General features: G+C 42.2%; 1 protein-coding gene across 1 annotated transcript in view; it reads left to right on the top strand.

Moving 5' to 3' along the window:
• Positions 1-19,852, top strand: part of phykpl (5-phosphohydroxy-L-lysine phospho-lyase) — a 106,199-nt gene that overhangs the window by 74,742 nt on the left and 11,605 nt on the right. Inside the window, exon 10 of the mRNA XM_028813100.2 lies at positions 8,900-8,989. Coding sequence (XP_028668933.2) covers positions 8,900-8,989 — 90 coding nt within the window. The remainder of the gene's footprint in view (positions 1-8,899; positions 8,990-19,852) is intronic.

Raw genomic sequence — 19,852 nt, 5'->3', positions numbered from 1 at the left:
TCTTTCTTCAAGGTATTCAGATCCTAAGTAAACTTACACAGGGTTACTCCTAACTGTGTTTACAACATATAAGTGGTAACTGTGTGCTGTTTGTCTGTTTGTAAATACTTCATACTTGCTCCACTTGTACTATTTGATATCTATATTGTTTCGTATATTTTTTCTATTTATTTACGGTACAATTAAAGTATATAAGTGTTTTTGTTCAGGAAACTTGTATTTGTATAGTTGTTTGTACAGTGCCAGGCTAATAGTGGGTTGAAATTGTGCTGTCTTGAGTTGGTATTGTCTTGTATTCCAAATGTTTTTGCAGCTAACCAAAGTCAACCCTGGAATGTTTCACATGCTAACATTAAAGTGATTCTGATTCCAATTTTAGCTGTGTCCCATGATGGAGGCCACAAGGTGGCACCATACTTCCATATAAATGTTGCCCAGCTGTGTACAGTACATTGATAAGATGTTACAGTATCTTGCAAAAGTGTTTCTTCCTGTTTTGTCCCATTACAACCTGGAATTTTTTTTTGGTGGGGGGTAGTTGGGGGTTAGAACTATTTGACTTAAACAAAATGAAGGAACAAAATATTTCTTATTGTGACACAAACATACATTAAGACAGAAAAAAATCCAGAGTGTGCATAAGTATTCATCCCCCCTGACCAAAAGTTAATAGTTGCAAGTGTCTGGTTGAAAGTCTCCATTTGTTTAGCACATGTTGCCCATTCCTCAACTCCTTCAAGTCTGATGGGTTGCTTTGGTGTCCAGCAATCTTCAAGGCTTGCCACAGATTGTCCATTGGATTGAGGTCTGGGGTTTGACATTTCAGTGTTTTCCTTTAAACCACTCCAGTGCAGGTTTAGCAGTCTGTTTAGGGTCATTCATTGTCCTGCTGGAACGTGAACCTTCATCCCAGTCTCGGATCTCTGGCAGATTTAAACAGGTTTTCCTCAAGAGTTGCCCCGTATTTAGTGCCATCCACCTTTCCTTAAATCCTGTTTTCCTGTCTGCCCACAGCATTATGCTACCACCACCACACTTCACGGTGGGAATGGTGTGCTCAGGGTGATGGGTTTGCACCACACATGGCGTTTCTCATGATAGCCAAAAAGTTCAAATTTAGTCTCATCTGACCAGAGAATCTTCTTCTGTTGGGCAAACTCCAAACATGCTTTCTTATTTTTTACTTTCTCATATACAAAGTATATGGAAAGCAAGATTTGATGTCGAGATTTTGATGAACCTCAACATTATAGACCTCCCTGACTTTCTCATATACAAAGTGTAGGGAAAGTATTGGAATCCTCCAAAAATTACATTTCGAAAATTTGATGAATCTCGACATTTTAGACATCCCGGAGTCCAAAAATACCATTTTTTGGAATGATGTCTGTGTGTGTATATGTGTGTTTGTGTAAACGCGATAACTTGAGTACACTTTCACTTAGGTCAACCAAATTTTGCATACAAGTATTAGGTACAAAACGTAGATTCCTAACAACTTTTGGGCTATTTCCATTAACTGAAATGGTACTTTACCTTTTATTCATACAGAAGCAGAGTCCAATTTATTCAACTTTACTTTTATAATAATTGCTCAATACATTATTAATTCAATTTGATCTGTTGTTGATGGTTCATTAATGTACAAAATATGAAAATATAATGGAGAATTCGCCAAATTCTGTTGGGCAAACTCCAAACATGTTTTCTTATTTTTTTACTTTCTCGTATACGAAGTATAGGGAAAGTATTATAATCGTCCAAAGATTTGATGTTGAGATTTTGATGAATCTCAATGCTTTAGACCTCCCTGACTTTCTCGTATACAAAGTGCAGGGAAAGTATTGAAATCCTCCTCCTTCTTCTTCTTCTTTCGGCTGCTCCCGTTAGGGGTTGTCACAACGGATCATCTTCTTCCATATCTTTCTGTCCTCGTCATCTTGCTCTGTTACACCCATCACCTTCATGTCCTCTCTCACCACATCCATAAACCTTCTCTTAGGCCTTCCTCTTCTCCTCTTGCCTGGCAGCTCTATCCTTAGCACCCTTCTCCCAGTATACCCCTCATCTCTCCTCTACACATGTCCAAACCAACACAATCTCGCCTCTCTGACTTTGTCTGCCAACTGTCCAACTTGAGCTGACCCTCTAATGTACTCGTTCCTAATCCCGTCCATCCTCGTCACACCCAATGCAAATCTTAGCATCTTTAACTCTGCCACCTCCAGCTCTGTCTCCTGCTTTCTGGTCAGTGCCACCATCTCTAGCACATATAACATAGCTGGTCTCACTACTGTCCTGTAGACCTTCCCTTTCACTCTTGCTGATACCCGTCTGTCACAAATCACTCCTGACACTCTTCTCCACCCACTCCACCCTGCCTGCACTCTCTTTTTCACTTCTCTTCCACAATCCCTGTTACTCTGTACTGTTGATCCCAAGTATTTAAACTCATCCACCTTCACCAACTCTACTCTCTGCATCCTCACCATTCCACTGAACTCCCTCTCATTCACACACATGTATTCTGTCTTGGTGGTCCTACTGACCTTCATCCCTCTCCTCTCATATCTCCACCTCTCCAGGGTCTCCTCAACCTGCTCCCTACTATCGCTACAGATCACAATGTTATCAGCAAACATCACAGTCCATGGGGACTCCTGTCTAATCTCATCTGTCAACCTGTCCATCTCCATTGCAAATAAGAAAGGTGTAATCCCACCTCCATCAATCCTACCGCAGACCTCACCACTGTCATACTTCCCTCATACATATCCTGTACAACATTTACGTACTTCTCTGCCACTCCCGACTTCCTCATACAATACCACAGCTCCTCTCAAGGCACTCTGTCATATGCTTTCTCCAGGTCCACAAAGACGCAATGCAGCTCCTTCTGGCCTTCTCTAAACTTCTCCATCAACATCCTCAGAGCAAACAACACATCTGTGGTGTTCTTTCTTGGCATGAAACCAAACTGCTGCTCACCAATCATCACCTCACTTCTAAACCTAGCTTCCACTACTCTATCCCACACCTTCATGCTGTGGCTCATCAATTTTACCCCCCTGTAGTTATTACAGTCCTGCACATCCCCCTTATTCTTAAATATCAGCACCAGTACACTTCTTCTCCACTCCTCAGGCATCATCTCACTTTCCAAGATTCCATTAAACAATCTGGTTAAAAAATCCACTGCCATCTCTCCTAAACACCTCCATGTTTCCACAGGTATGTCATCTGGACCAACGGCCTTTCCATTTTTCATCCTCTTCATCGCTGTCCTTACTTCCTCCTTGCTAATCCGTTGCACTTCCTGATTCACTATCTCCACATCATCCAACCTCTTGTCTCTCTCTCGTTCTCTTCATCCATCAGCCTCTCAAAGTTCTCTTTCCATCTGCTCAACACACTCTCCTCGCTTGTGAGTACGTTTCCATCTTTATCCTTTATCGCCCTAACCTGCAAAGTATTGAAATCCTTCAAAAATTACATTTCGAGATTTTGATGATTCTCGATGTCTCAGACCTCCCTGAGTCTGAAAATACCATTTTTTGGAATTATGTCTGTGTGTGTAAACAGGATAACTTGAGTACACTTTCACTTAAGTCAACCAAACTTTGCATACAAGTATTAGGTACAAAATGTAGATTTATATCACCTTTTGAGCTATTTAGGTAATCGGAAGTGGTACTTTACCTTTTATTTGTGCAGCAGCATTAATTTATAATAATTGCTCAAAATATTATTTGTTCTATTTGATTTGTTGCCAGTGGTTCTTTAATGTACATAATATAAAAATATAATCATTGTCTTGCGGTTTATTCCTCAAATATCTATCCCCATATCTGAGTATACGAGAAAGTCGAGAGGAGAGCACTCCCAAATTTTTTCTTTATTCTGACCACTCCACCATAAAGCCCCACTATGTTGACTGTACAACTTAAAGTGGCCCAATGGACAGACACATACTCCCATCTCCGCTGTGGATCTTTGCAGCTCCTTCAGTGTTTTTGTTGCGTCTCTGATTAATGCCCTCTTTGCTCGGTCTGTGAGTTCTGGTGGGTGGGCTTCTCTTGTCAGGATATACAGTAGTGGTGCCATATTCTTTCCATTTTTTATAATAGACTAGCAAAATACCCGCGCTTCGCAGCGGAGAAGTAGTGTGTTAAAGAGGTTATGAAAAAGAAAAGGAAACATTTTAAAAATAACGTAACATGATTGTCAATGTAATTGTGTTGTCATTGTTATGAGTGTTACTGTCATATATATATATATATATATATATATATACATATACATATACATATATACATATACATATGTCATTTTTAAAATGTTTCCTTTACTTTTTCATAACCTCTTTAACACACTACTTCTCCGCTGCGAAGCGCGGGTATTTTGCTAGTATATATATATAAAAGACAGCAACAGTTATAACAATGACAACACAATTACATTGACAATCATGTTACGTTATTTTTAAAATGTTTCCTTTTTTTTTCAAAACCTCTTTAACACACTACTTCTCCGCTGCGAAGCGCGGGTATTTTGCTAGTATATATATATATATATATATATATACATATACACACATACATGCAGTTTTAATAACACAGAAATCAATATAAACATTAACATCATTATCATATGAGAATATGAAGTAATATATAAGAAGCACATTTCATATAAATATAAATTATTAAACAGTAAAATCTTCTTCTGTAATTTGCTACCGTGGCAATTTGTGTGTCTGTCCAGGATTTTAAATGACCTGTAGCTCGCAAACCGTTTCACCTATACACTTGAAATGTGGTACACATATAGTACGTCACGTCTACTATCCGCTTTATGGGTGATGATTGTTTTACTCTTTTTATCTTTATTTTATTTTATTGTAGAATCAACTCCTATCTGCGCACAGCAGGGCAGCCGTGGGCGGATGCGTATGGTGTATTCACTCCATGTTATCGTGCATTGCGCTGTCACTGGTATTTTGATAAAAGAATTTGAACAACATATAAGAAGCGTATAAATTATTAAACAGTAAAACATTAACATTTAAGAAGTAAAGTTACATTAAGTACTACTGCAGTGCCTTCGGGTATACCTCATTTTTTGTTTGCCCATTACATGCTTAAATGTATACATTTTTTGGTGCACCAACCCGAGAACACGCGACATATAACCGAGCGTGGGAGAAGCATGGATTTTAAACACGCGTTGAGTTCATCTGCTGGTCTCCCTCGTGGAATAACTGGTAATGTTTGACTAAAATCTACAGCGAGTAAAACGACATTACGTCCTTTTTTTTTTTTTTACGATCTCTGAGATCTTGCTTTTTTCGGTTCAAGGCTTCATAAGCTCTTTTATGTTGTATGGTGTACTTATCACAAACCATCATCTTTGAATGTTGCAAGACTTTCGCCTTGTATGTAGATCGGGGTAATTACATTCATTGCATTCCTAGTCTGAATCACAATCTGATTGTATGGGTGGTTACCTGGCACTGTACGGTTGCCACCCGTCCTTTAAAATACGGAATCGTGCCGCGTTTGAGAATGAAATTGCGCGTCCCGTTTTGAATCAATACTGGACGGGATTTATCCCGTATTTTTTTTATCATTTTTTTTTTAAAGCAGCGTCTCATGCAAATCATCCCACACGCATTTTATGAAGATGCCTCCTTTCCTACTTTTGATTGGGTAATACTTGATGTCATCGTTAGTTTGATTGGTGTTTTTAACTGTCCAGTGAGGAGGGCGTGTCTTTTAAGTACAGTCTGCAAAGTGTTGGCACTGAGATGTGGCGTCAGTGCCATAGTTGAAGCCCCTAACGTTGCCGTCAGCAAGTCGGCTAACATCCGCCATGTGCCGTCTTTCAGTTGCGAGAAGCAGATCATAGAATGGTTGAAACTGTTGCCCCTAACGTTGCGCCACGGCGTGTGGTTCGTTTATACCTCGTGTCTTCTCATTAAACTTTTATCTGGCGAATATGTTATTGCAATCCGCAGCGGGAGCGTTTCTATAAACTTAATTTAAACTTACGTTTTACACCGTGCTTTGTTTCCCTTATGAACATGCTTGTATGCTTAACTCGCTCCGTTCTCAATTGTTTAATTAATTTTTTGCTCTTCGCTGTTTGCGGCTCTTCCTCCATTTCCCCCTACTTCGTTCTTTTATCTCGCGAATATGTTATTGCAATCCTTAACAGGAGCGTTTCAATAAACTGATTGAAAATAGTTTTGCATTTACCTTTTTAGTAAAAGGCGAGCTTTTAAGCCTGAGAAATCACCCCGTAAATGCACACGTTTAATTGCACATGTGTTAATATGTATGGTTACACAGTATTAAAAGACAGTGAACAACGTCAGTTACCTTTGTTCCCGCGTTTGATAAAAGGTGAGCTTTTAAGCCTGAGGAATCACCCCGTAAATGCACACGTTTAATTGCACATGTGTTAATATGTATGCTTACACAGTATTAAAAGACAGTCAAAAATTAACGTCATTTACCTTCGTTCCCGTGTGTGACTCGTGCTGTAAATCTCTTCCTTGTTTTTAGTTCACGTGATTACGTAGGAGGCGTGATGACGCGATACGTGACTCCGCCTCCTCCATTACAGTGTATGGACAAAAAATATGTTCCAGTTATGACCATTACGCTTTGAATTTCGAAATGAAACCTGCCTAACTTTTGTAAGTAAGCTGTAAGGAATGAGCCTGCCAAATTTCAGCCTTCCACCTACACGGGAAGTTGGAGAATTAGTGATGAGTCAGTCAGTGAGTGAGTGAGTGAGTCAGTCAGTCAGTGAGGGCTTTGCCTTTTATTAGTATAGATATACACACACAGACACACATAAACATATATATACATATACATATCTACATATACACATGTCTACATATACATATATATACATATACACATCCACATATATATATACACATATCAACATATATATATACACATACATACACACACACACATATACATATATACATATACACATACATACATACATATACATATATACACACATACATACATACATACATACACACACATATATATATATATATATATATATATATATATATATATACACACAGACACATATATATACATATATATATTTACATATCTACATATATATATATATATATATATATATATATATATATACATATTACGATTGTTATAGTTCTCTTTGTATACCACGTTGTCAGTTCAGCAGTCCGGTTGTAATATGACCAAGCCGTGCAAGCACACTCTTGAGAATGCAATGTATAGTTGTACAGGAGAAAAGCAATTTTGCCTCAAATCAATGGCAACCTTTTGTAGGTCTATGAACTTAATTTAAAGTTTAGGTTTACACAGTGATTTGTTTCTGACGTACTGCGTTCAGTCAGTTCACGTGAGCCGCTCTCTTGTGTGATGTTGCGATGTCCACGGCTTTATTTAATGTTAGCTAAGACCCGGCACTTCAAAGTTTCTCGCTACAGCAATTTTAACTCCGTTACAAAGTCATCCAAAGTCTCGTTTATACCTCGTGTCTTCTCATTAAACTTGTATCTCGCGAATATGGTATTGCAAACGGCAGCAGGAGCGTTTCTATAAATTTGATTTAAACTTAAGGTTTACACCGTGCTTTGTTTCACTCCTGCTGTGTTCAGTCAGTTCACGTGAGCCGCTCTCTTGTGTGATGTTGCGATGTCCATGGCCTCTTCCTTGTTTTGTACGTACTGCGTTCACAGTCAGTTCACGTGATTACGTGGGAGGCGTGATGACGCAATACGCAACTCCGCCTCCCACGGCCAGCGAGCTGCAGTCTATTACAGTATATGGACAAAAAAGAGGTTCCAGTTATGACTGTTACGCGTAGAATTTCGAAATGAAACCTGCCTAACTTTTGTAAGTATGCTGTAAGGAATGAGCCTGCCAAATTTCAGCCTTCTACCTACACGGGAAGTTGGAGAATTAGTGATGAGTCAGTCAGTCAGTCAGTGAGTCAGTGAGGGCTTTGTCTTTTATTAGTATAGATGTAACGGTTGCTCTATGGGATATTCAAAGTTCGGCATATATTTTTATAACCTAACCCTGATCTTTATAACTCCATAACTTTATATTCTGACTGGTTTGCTTGCTTAGTGGTGTTGTAAAGTCAGAACAGACATCATGTGACAGATGATGTGACACTTTAATTGCAGACACGTGGACCCTCATCAGCTAATGATGTGACTCCAGACGTTCATTGTTTGGACCAGATCTTATTTAGGGATGTCATAGCAAATGGGATGAATACATATGCACTCAGTTTTGTTTTTTTGTTATAATCACTTAGATATTTTCTTTTCATTCCAATTTAACAATTTGGAATTTGGTGTTAAATCCGTTACATAAAATCAGGATGAAAATCCATTTTAATTACAATACAATACAATACAGTTTATTTTTTGTATAGCCCAAAATCACACAAGAAGTGCCACAATGGCTTTAACAGACCCTGCCTTTTGACAGCCCCCCGCCCCAGCCTTGACTCTCTAAGAAGACAAAGAAAAATTCCCAAAAAAAGGGAAAAAAGAGAGAGAGCCCATTCCAGGTAGGTTGGGCGTGCAGTGGGTGTCAAAAAGAAGGGGGGTCAATACAATACAATACAATACACAGAACAGAACACAAGTCATCCTCAATACAATCTAATAGTGCAATAGAAATATTACAAGTACAGAGCAGAATTCAACAGTAGGTGATATCACACAATAAGATTTGGATTTGTAAGACTGTAATGCAAACGAACGGGACAAACACCCAGAGGGTTGAATACTTTTGCAAGGCATTGTATGTTTTGTGCAGAGTTCTACTTGTTGCTTAAGTCTTTCTCTGTAACATTTCATCCATAGGGGCTGTGGACTCTTTATTGGCGTAGATTTGATTAAAGATAAAGAAACCAGAGATCCTGCCACCAAGGAGGCTGAAGAAGCAGTCAGAAGGTAATTTCTTGTATTTAAGATTTCTTCCTTTGCAACACTGCCTGCTCACTTTACTGCATGTTTACTCTCAGTTCCCGTTTATTATATATGCATATATTGGCATATTTCAATGAATTGTTGTAGAAAGTCTTGTGTGGAGGCATAAGAACATAAGAAATTTGACAAATGAGAGGAGACCACTCAGTCCATCAAGCCCGTTTACTCAGCTAATAGCTAAGCCATCCCAATATCTCATCCAGGTTCTTCTTAAAGGTTCTCAAGGTTTCTGCTTCAACTCCACGTCTCGGTAAATTCCCACAATTCTTTGTGTAAAGAGGTGCTTCCCGGCTTCAGTTTCAAATGCACTTCCCCTTAATTTCCACTGATGTTCTCGAGTGTTTGCTTCACCCTTAAGCTGAAAAAATTCTGCTGGATCCACTTTATCAGACCATTGGAGGATTTTGAAAACCTGAATGAGGTCCCCATGCAGTCTCCTCTGCTCGACACTAAACAGGTTTAATTCTCTGTGTCTGCCACAGTAGGATATGTCCTTAAGTCCCATGATGCACTTGGTTGTATCAGTAGCTAAAGGTGCTATATGAAATAATATTAGCAGGCTGATAAAGGCAAGAATCATTTTCAAATGGCTTACAACTTGGATTTTGGCAATTCAGTTCTAACTGGCTGTCATGTTTGAATAAGTCATTTCCATGTGACTTAAGATGTTTTAGAATTCAAGGTAGTTACAAATGTTTAGATTCACATATTTTATTTAACGCATTGTAACTTTTATTTTTATATTGTGGGGTGTTGCTTAGTTGACAAGAGGTTGGCAGGATGGGACTTCTGACTAAGAGAAAGAACCACATGGAAGGGAGAGGGCACATCTGAACATTACTGTAAGCAGACATGGGGTCTGGTAGTTTTTACGTGCCATCGGATCAGGCAAAAGGCAGTGTCCTTATTTATAAAGCTTGCATACGCACAAAAAGAGGCTCGAAACGTCAGGATTTATAAAAGAAAAGTTAACGGAAGAGCTCGTTTATATTTACAACAACTCTGACCCAGGCGTACACAACACTTTTCAGAATTTTGGAAATGCAGCCAAACCAGTTAAATAACAGGTCAGGTCAAATCAAATTGGGGAGTATGCACTTGTACAGCGCATTGCCGCACCCACCACACAACAAAACAGCTCGGAATCCCATTTGCCGGACAGACAAACAATCCAGTCACGCCTTCCATAAATGACCATCCATCTGCCCGCAGCCAGGTGTTAAGTGGGCGTCCCCTTGGCCTGGTCCAGCCACTCAGGTCCTCAACAATGAGGATCCTGCAAGCCGGATCACCCTCAGGGAATTGCGCCACATGGCTGTAGTGGCGTAACTGACACTCCCTAACAAAGCAGGATAATGTGCCTCATTTGGGACTCCGTGAACAACACAAAGTCAAATCAGTGGTACCCAAGGACTCACCGAGGAGACACACTTGAAGGAGTCCAGTTGTTCATCTCAGCTCACTGAATAGCATTCATGTCTCACAACCATATAGCAAGACAGGAAACAGCAGGGCTCTAAAGACTTGGACCTTCGTCCATTTACAGAGATATGTTGAGCGCCACACACCCCTTTCTAGTGACCCCATGACCCCCATGCTCTCCCAATAGGAAAAGTCACCAGAGACATGAACATCACTGCCAAGGTAAGTAAATAAAATTTCCTTTTGCTTTTCTAACTGTAGCACAGGTAGTTGAACTGACTTTCTTGTGGCCAAATGGTGTCAGCAGTGGGATTTGAACTCAAAACATGAATGTCACTGCTGAGGTAAGTAAACCTCTCGACGAGGTCGACACTCTCTCTGCAGACAGACACACTGCTGATGGCCATGCCTAAGACGTCATTAAAGGCCTGGATGTTGGTTTTATTCAGGACACTCGCAAGCCCAGACACTCAGACTCTCGAGACCTCCGATCAGAGCATCCATTGAGCATCGTCAGCAAAGTCAAGATCAGTGAATCTTGATGCCCCACAGCCGCTGGACCCCACGACCCTGCGCCGACACCCAGTCCATGCAAGCATTGAACAGAGTAGGAGCAAAAACACACCACTGATGAACCCCAGAACCAAATGGGGGAAAAAACACAGAGGACTGATGGTGGCGCCACTAACCTTTTCTTTTTTCCGGATGCCCCAACAATCAGAAAGGGGATTCATCAGAGAAGATGACTTTCCCCCAGCAGTCCAATCCCTGTATCTTTTGCAGAATATCAGTCTGTCCCTGATGTTTTTCTTGGCTGCCCTTCTTGACACCCACCAGGCCATCCTACAAAAGTCTTCGCCTCACACACACACCTGCCTGCTGCCATTCCTGGGCAAGCTCTTCACTGTTGGTGCCCTGATCCCACAGCCATGAATAAAGAATGGGACCAAAACATCCTCCTAGAGCAACTTCTCCAAACCATCCAAGAACAGTTTGGTGACCAGCATGATGAAGCACCAGGCCGTTAGGCAAAAGTGACAACTAAGTGACTCGGGGAACAAAACATTGAAATCTGGGGTCCATGGCCAGGAAACTCCTTATTGAGAACTTGTGATCAATCCCTCAAGAGGTGGGTGGACAAACAAAAACCCACCAATTCTGATGATGCAAGAATATGCAGCGGCCATCAGTCATGATTGGGCCCAGAAGTTGATTGACAGACAGCCTGCCAGGGCCAATTGCAGAGGTCTTGAAAAAGAAAGGCGGGCCAACACTGCAAATATGGACTCTGTGCCTAAACTTCATGGCATTGTCAAATAAAAGCCTTTGAAACTTCTGAACTGCTTGTAATTCTACTTCAGTACACCAGAGAAACATCTGACAAAAAGATCTAAAACACTGAAGCAGCAAACTTTGTGAAAACCAACACTTGGGTCATTCTCCTAACTTTTGACCACGACTGTACATCTCCTGTTGCAGTATCATGTCTAGCTAGAGATCAGACGGACTCGCATAGACACTGTGGTTTGGGGGTCTGTGGTCACTCAAGTTTATCTGCACTGCACAGCATTTCACAGCTACAAGCCTGCAGTTAGAATGACAACGGGCTGCTCATGATGACCCATCAGAAGAAAGTGAAAAGAAGGTGAGATACCACACTGCCATGAAGAACTTCAGTGTTTTAGTGCGATGCCAAAGATTTGAGAGTGTCAAGGAGGAGATGGTAGGCCGACTTCACACAAGCCGCTGCTCCCACTGCGCTCGCTTTTTAAAGATAGATAGATAGATAGATAGATAGATAGATAGATAGATAGATAGATAGATAGATAGATAGATAGATAGATAGATAGATAGATAGATAGATAGATAGATAGATAGATAGATAGATAGATAGATACTTTATTAATCCCAAGAGGAAATTCACATACTCCAGCAGCAGCATACTGATAAAGAAAATATTAAATTAAAGAGTGATAACAATGCAGGTATAACAGACAATAACTTTGAATAATGTTAACGTTTACACCCTCAGGTGGAACTGAAGAGTCGCATAGTGTGGCGGAGGAACGATCTCCTCAGTCTGTCAGTGGAGCAGGACGGTGACAGCAGTCTGTCGCTGAAGCTGCTCCTCTGTCTGGAGATGATCCTGTTCAGTGGATGCAGTGGATTCTCCATGATTGACAGGAGTCTGCTCAGCGCCCGTCACTCTGCCACGGATGTCAAACTGTCCAGCTCCGTGCCTACCTCACCAGTTTGTCCAGGCGTGAGGCGTCCCTCTTCTTTATGCTGAAGAGGGCGCTTGCCACAATCGTCTGATAGAACATCTGCAGCATCTTATTGCAGATGTTGAAGGACGCCAGCTTTCTAAGGAAGTATAGTCGGCTCTGTCCTCTCTTGCACAGTTCATCAGTATTGGCAGTCCAGTCCAGTTTATCATCCAGCTGCACTCCCAGGTATTTATAGGTCTGCACCCTCTGCACACAGTCACTTCTGATGATCACGGGGTCCATGAGGGGCCTGGTCCTCCTAAAATCTTTCATCTTTTCTACTGACGTGGTTGTTGTATGTGGAGAGAAAACGCCTTTGCATTTCCACTTGTGTTAAATGTTGGCTTTTGCTCATTGAAATACTCCAGTGTTGCATCCAGGGCATACTGAAATGGCTTTGTGTAATTAATAGATGAAAAAATGTCTGCAGCAAATAATTCTGCATTTTAAAAAATATTTTTGTATTTTCCGAAATGCTTAAATAATTCTATGGTTAATTTAAAAAGTAACACCTAAGCTTATGTTCATATTAAGAAATACCTGCAGCCACACATTTTCTGTACTGGCTATTGTTCATCCCTTAAAACTGCCTAATTAAACGTTTAATTTTAGAATTAATAAAAGTACTTTTTTCGTAATAAAAGCATAGTGCTAATACATTGCCTGTGTTATATTTTAAAAGCATTAAAAAAAATAATAGGCCACTTTAAAAATAGCCTATTATTTTTATAATGCTTTTAAAATATAACACAGGCAATGTATTAGCACTACTGTTAGTCCCTGAAAATAAGACCGGGTCTTAAATTAATTTTTGCTCCAAAAGATGCACTAGGGCTTATTTTCAGGGGATATCTTATATTTATTCATGTACAACAATATACATTTATCCAAATACGGTCATGTCATCATCTTCTGGAATGTCGTCATACAGTAACTCTCCACATTTAAACCCTGAATTTCTTGCTACTCCAGCCGCTCTGCAGATCGATGTGTGCGCTTCGATGTTTGATGAATGGTGTGGTGAAGCAAAATGCCGACATACAAATGTATTCACGTTGCTTTGATATTCAAGCATCGCATATTCCCCAAAGTAATGACACGATACATTTTAAAAGTCTCACATACCATCTTCTGTGCCGTCTTTTTTTTTTTACCTTCACAATAGCATCAGAATGTACGGCGGCGTATTTGAGCCACAGAGAAATTGTTACTTTTGTGATTAAAGTGGAAAGTTCGGCTTTAACCTTGAAATGTCCACTTTAACCTCATAGTTTACTTTATCATGCCGTCGTAGACGTCATCTTAAAACAGACCCAGTTGTTAAATTGCTATGCGCTTCTGGGGCTTCCTCCTGAACTGACAGCAGCAGCACGCAGCAATCGCCACACAGAACACGTTACATTTATGATATTCCAGCTCTCTGCACATTTAGAATTCTTAGATTTATACTTGATATCACTTTCATGGTGAAATGCATTAAAAATATGTATGTTACATTTTACAGATAAATCGTTAACTTTGTTTAATAATAATAATGAATACTGTGTGAGGGATGGCCGGCCATTTACCCCGGCCAATACCCCCAGGCCGCTAGATGGAGCCCTCCCTGTAGCATGGAAGTGCCCCGAAGGCCAGCAGGGAATTGTGGACAATGGAGTTTTTATTCCCAACCCTGCTGGACACCGTGGGGCCCACCAGAGGACGCTGCAGGGAGGCTCAAGGACTTATACGTGCCCTATGACCCGGAAAAACGTCATGATCATATGACCAGAGGGAACAACGTGTTTCCGGGTTGAAAAGAAGGACTTTTTATCTGACCCTGAAGTGATAAGAAATCACATGGACTGTAGGGTGGGAAACACTTCCGGGTCAGGGAATATAAAAGGACTGTGGGAAAGCCCAGACGTTGAGCTGAGCTGGGTGGAAGGGTGGCAACGTGTCTGGGAGTGGAGGATTGGTTATAGTTATTGTTTATGAGTATTGTGGAGAGGAGGGTGCTTTGTGCACGTTATTATTATAATAAATTCAATATTTGGATTTTTATCTGGTGTCTGACATCTGGTCTGAGGGTTCAAGGGGTCACGGAGACCCTAAACTGTCACAACTGCTAATAGTTACACATATGGGGTGGCACGGTGGCAGAGAGCAGTAGCACTGCTGTCTCGCGGGGAGTCAGATTCCTTGTGATCCCTGCCTGGAGTTTGCATGTTTTCCTGGTGGGTTTCCACAGTGGGCTCAGTTTTCCATCCACAGACATGAAGGTTTGGGGATTTGGTGAAGCTACAATGACGTTAGTGTGTGTGTGTGTGTGCGCTCGTCTTCACCTTGCAATGAGCTGATGCCCCGTCCAGAGATTTTGTTTCCGTCTTGCGCCGATGCTGCTGGAATGGGCGCATCCCCGAATTGATGGATGTAATCATTAAACATCCTTTTCAGAGATATTGTGGCAAGGTGTCCTCGGAATTTAATGGATGTTTCGGGCACATGGGTCGCATCGCATGAAGTATAAACCTGATGTTACACGCCTTACTTTTCAGCTGATGATCTTGACTAGGGCTTATATTACAGAGCAGCCTGAAAATCATACTAGGGTTATGTTTGGGGAAACGCGGTAGCAACAGATATTCCCTTTTATTATAAAATGTAACTTCAGACATGTGCACATTTGTCAAGACTCAAAAGTACAAGAGAGTTAGTATCTTGGCCTGTTTGTGTGGCGTGGGTGGGCTTGTGTATTCTGTTGGTACACTGAGGAGCCATGGAGGAATAAAGATTGAGAACCACTGCTGCCATAGCGTGTGTATGCATGAGTGCCCACCATGTGCCCTTTTCAAATGCACAGCACGCCATGTCTTATGTTGGCTCGTGAATATGAGAGTCACTTCAGGTTACTCCACACTTTGAGATGAGGACGAGTAGAAGGTTATACCCCTGAAATAACTGCTTAGTCACATGGGAATGCTTACTGTAGAAAAATAATAATAATAATAATTAGGCCAATAAAAACCGGTCCCACTTAAAGCAAACCTAATAAAGTGGCCACTGAGTGTATCAGTAGCACCAAATGTTGTCATAGGGAGGGCTTCATCTTGCTGTATTATTCCTCCTAAATTAATAATTCATTATGACGGAGTACATGTTTGCTCATCCTGATCGAGGTCTTTTAAACAAAAGGTAGGCGGTGTGCCTTTTAGCTAAAGCAGGCCATTGTGAAGTGCAGGGTTACCGGATACAGAAACAGCTGTATGACATACGTGTGGCTGGTGACTCACACACGATTAAACCGTCAGGGATATTGGGTTCAGTTTAAGAGTCCCGTGAAGTTCTTTCCTGAAGGCCTAATGAACCTGCAGCACGTCGCCACTCCCCAGCACCACCATGATCAGTGAGTGTAGCTGTCCAGACTTGGGCCTCACCTTCAAACCTCCGTGTTCTTTCTTACTCAAATGTATGTTTTGTTTTTGTAATGTAATTTTTTAAAATATATTCGTTATAGATTATACAGGTGCAAATTAGAATATTATCAAAAAGTTAATTTATTTCAGTAATTCAATTCAAAAAGTGAAACTCATATTATATAGATTACATACAGAATGATATATTTCAAGTGTTTATTTCTTTTCATTTTCCTGATTATGGCTTACAAATAACGAAAACTCAAAATTCAGTATCTCAGAAAATTAGAATATTACATAAAAAATTATTTTTAATACAGAAATGTGGGCCTACTGAAAAGTCTGTCCATGTAGGCACTCAATACTTTGTCAAGCAAGCAAGCAAGAGTATTTATTGTCCATCCATCCTCTTCCGCTTATCTGAGGTCGGGTCGCGGGGGCAGCAGCTTGAGCAGAGATGCCCAGACTTCCCTCTCCTCGGCCACTTCCGGGAGAATCCCAAGGCGTTCCTAGGCCAGCCAGGAGACATAGTCCCTCCAGCGTGTCCTGGGTCTTCCCCGGGGCCTCCTCCCGGTTGGACGTGCCCGGAACACCTCACCAGGGAGGCGTCTTGATCAGATGCCCGAGCCACCTCATCTGACTCCTCTCGATGTGGAGGAGCAGCGGCTCTACTCTGACCTTCTCACCCTATCTTTAAGGGAGAGCCCAGACACCCTGCGGAGGAAACTCATTTCAGCCGCTTGTATTCGCGATCTCGTTCTTTCGGTCACTACCCATAGCTCATGACCATAGGTGAGGGTAGGAACATAGATCAAGTGGTAAATTGAGAACTTTGCCTTACGGCTCAGCTCCTTTTTCACCACGACTGACCGATGCAGAGCCCGCATTACTGTGGATGCCGCACCGATCCGCCTGTCGATCTCACGCTCCATTCTTCCCTCACTCGTGAACAAGACCCCGAGATACTTGAACTCCTCCACTTGGGGCAGGATCTCGCTCCCTACCCTGAGAGGGCACTCCACCCTTTTCCGGCTGAGGACCATGGTCTTGGATTTGGAGGTGCTGATTCCCATCCCAGCCGCTTCACACTCAGCTGCAAACCGATCCAGAGAGAGCCGAAGATCACGTATTTGTTTGACAGGTATTTATTGTCATTTCATCCATATACAGTAGTACAGCATACAGTGAAACGAGACAACGTTCCTCTAGGACCATGGTGCTACATAAAACACAAGACAACGAAGAATCCACGACACATAACATAAAGACACATAATATATAACAAGGTGCATGTGAGTCAAATGTGCAAATATGAGCAACACTGCAGAACAGAACACAGATATCAGATATCAGTCTGGTCCATGAGTGTTCAGGAGTCTGACTGCTTGAAACTGTCACACATTCTGGTGGTGACGGCCCAAATGCTTCTGTACCTTTTTCTCAATGGCAGGAGTGTAAACAGTGAATGTGAAGGGTGTTTTGGATCATTCACAATGCTGGTGGCTTTGCGGAATGCAGCGTGTGGTGTAAATGTCCATGATGGAGGGAAGAGAGACACCGATGATCTTCTCAGCTGTCTTCACTATCTGTTGTAGGGCTTTGTGATCCCTGACTTTCCAAACCAGACAGTGATGCAGTTGCTCAGGATGCTATGGTTTCTCTATAGAATCTATATTACTAAACCACAGTTAATTTATGCACGGCAGACGCACCGAGGCGCATGCGCACTACAGACTTGGCGCCCGCCCCAGAGTGAAACGCAGCGGCTTCCCAAAACGCGGTGGCTTCCCAGAGTCCGTAGGTGGCGCCCAAACAACACAACCTGTATAGTCATGGATACAAACAATGAACGAAGGCACCCACACAAACAAACCTCGTTAGTTCAAATAGGATTATTGAATTAAATGGAAACTTTACCATGCCTACGACCTGTGAACTACACCTGAGGTAAAGCGTGCATGCCAGGTTGTACAGCCGCCTGGACGCGACCGCCCACACCACCACATATACCCTCCATGATATTTCATCACGCAGCAGTTTCCCACAGAGGCGCATACTGCGCCGTGGCGCACGCCCCAGAGTCAAACGCAGCGGCTTCCCAGAGTCAGTAGGTGGCGCACAAACAACACAACCTGTATACTACACTTGCTCTAATCCACTGTGCCAGTAATATAGATCACATAACAGTCACAGACTCAAACCCAGCGGCTTCCCAGACTCAGTGGCTGGCACACGAACACCACAACCTGTAAACTAAACTTGCTGTGCTCCACTCTGCCAGCATTCGGTGTCAGCAAAGGCAACGGAATCACGTCTCCACAAAACGAAACCGCTTTAGTACAGATATGCTTATTTAATTAAATGACATTCCCCCAGACGCACCCACCCTCCATGATATGTCATCCATCCAAATATCGGACGGAACAGAAACTGATTGCCATTCTTGGATTCACGATTCGCTAGCGAACCGCGGGCTTACTTGTGTTGTTAGAGTAGCTGGTAGAAGATGGGCTTTCCTCAGCCTACGCAGAAAGTAGAGCCGCTGCTGGGCTTTCTTGGCTAAAGAGCTGGTGTTGTGGGACCAGGTGAGGTTCTCTGCCAGGTGGACGCCCAGGAATTTGGTGCTATTGACGACCTCCACAGTTGAGCCGTCAATGTTCAGTGGCAGATGGTCACTCTTAGTCTTCCTAAAGTCAACAATCATCTCCTTTATTTTGTTCACATTCAGAGAACGGTTATTGGCTTTACACCAGTCCTTTAACCGGTGCACCTCCTCTCTGTATGCGGACTCATTGTTGTTGCTGATGAGACCCACCACAGTCGTGTCATCAGCGAAGTTTATGATGTGATTAGAGCTGTGCGTTGCTGAACAGTTATGAGTCAGCAGTGTGAACAGTAGTGGACTGAGCACTCAGCCTTGAGGGGCTCCAGTGCTCAGTGTGGTGCTTCTGGAGATGTTGTTTCCAATCCTGACTGACTCTCAGAATCCAGTTACAGAGGGAGGTGTTCAGTCCCAGCAGGCTCAGCTTTTCCGTCAGCTGCTGAGGAATGATCGTGTTGAATGCCGAGCTGAAGTCGATAAACAGCATTCGAATGTATGTGTCCTTATTGTCCAGATGAGCGAGAGCCAGATGGAGAGTGGTGGCTATTGCATCGTCTGTTGAAAGGGGGTCCAGTGAGGTGGGCAGCAGGGTTTTGATGTGCCTCATGACAAGCGTCTCAAAGCACTTCATGATAATAGGTGTGAGTGCAACGAGACGGTAGTCATTGGTGGGGGCTCCTTTTGCAAGAATTACTCCATCAATGCAGCATGGCAAGGAGGCAAACAGCCTGTGGCATTGCTGAGGTGTTATGGAGGCAGAGGATGCTTTGATCACAGCCTTCGGCTTGTCTACATTGTTGGCTCAGGTGTCTCTCATCTTCCTCTTGATAGATTCTCTGTGGGGTTTAGGTCAGGCGAGTTTGCTGGCCAATCAAGCACAGTGATACCACGGCCATTAAACCAGGTATTGGTACTTTTGGCAGTATGGGCAGGTGCCAAGTCCTGCTGGAAAATGAAGTCAGCATCTCCATAAAGCTTGTCAGCAGAGGGAAGCATGAAGTTCTCTCTAATGTCCTGGTAGATGGCTGGCTGCACTGTCTTTGGACTTGATGGAAACACAATGGACCAACACCAGCAGATGACAGGTCTCCCCAAATCATCCCTGACTGTGGAAACTTCACACTGGACTCTCAAGCAACTT

The sequence above is a fragment of the Erpetoichthys calabaricus genome, chromosome 11, assembly GCF_900747795.2.
Source record: "Erpetoichthys calabaricus chromosome 11, fErpCal1.3, whole genome shotgun sequence".
In the NCBI taxonomy this organism is placed as follows: domain Eukaryota; kingdom Metazoa; phylum Chordata; class Cladistia; order Polypteriformes; family Polypteridae; genus Erpetoichthys; species Erpetoichthys calabaricus.
Note: the sequence above shows the minus strand (reverse complement) of the source record. Positions and strands in the feature narration are given on the sequence as shown.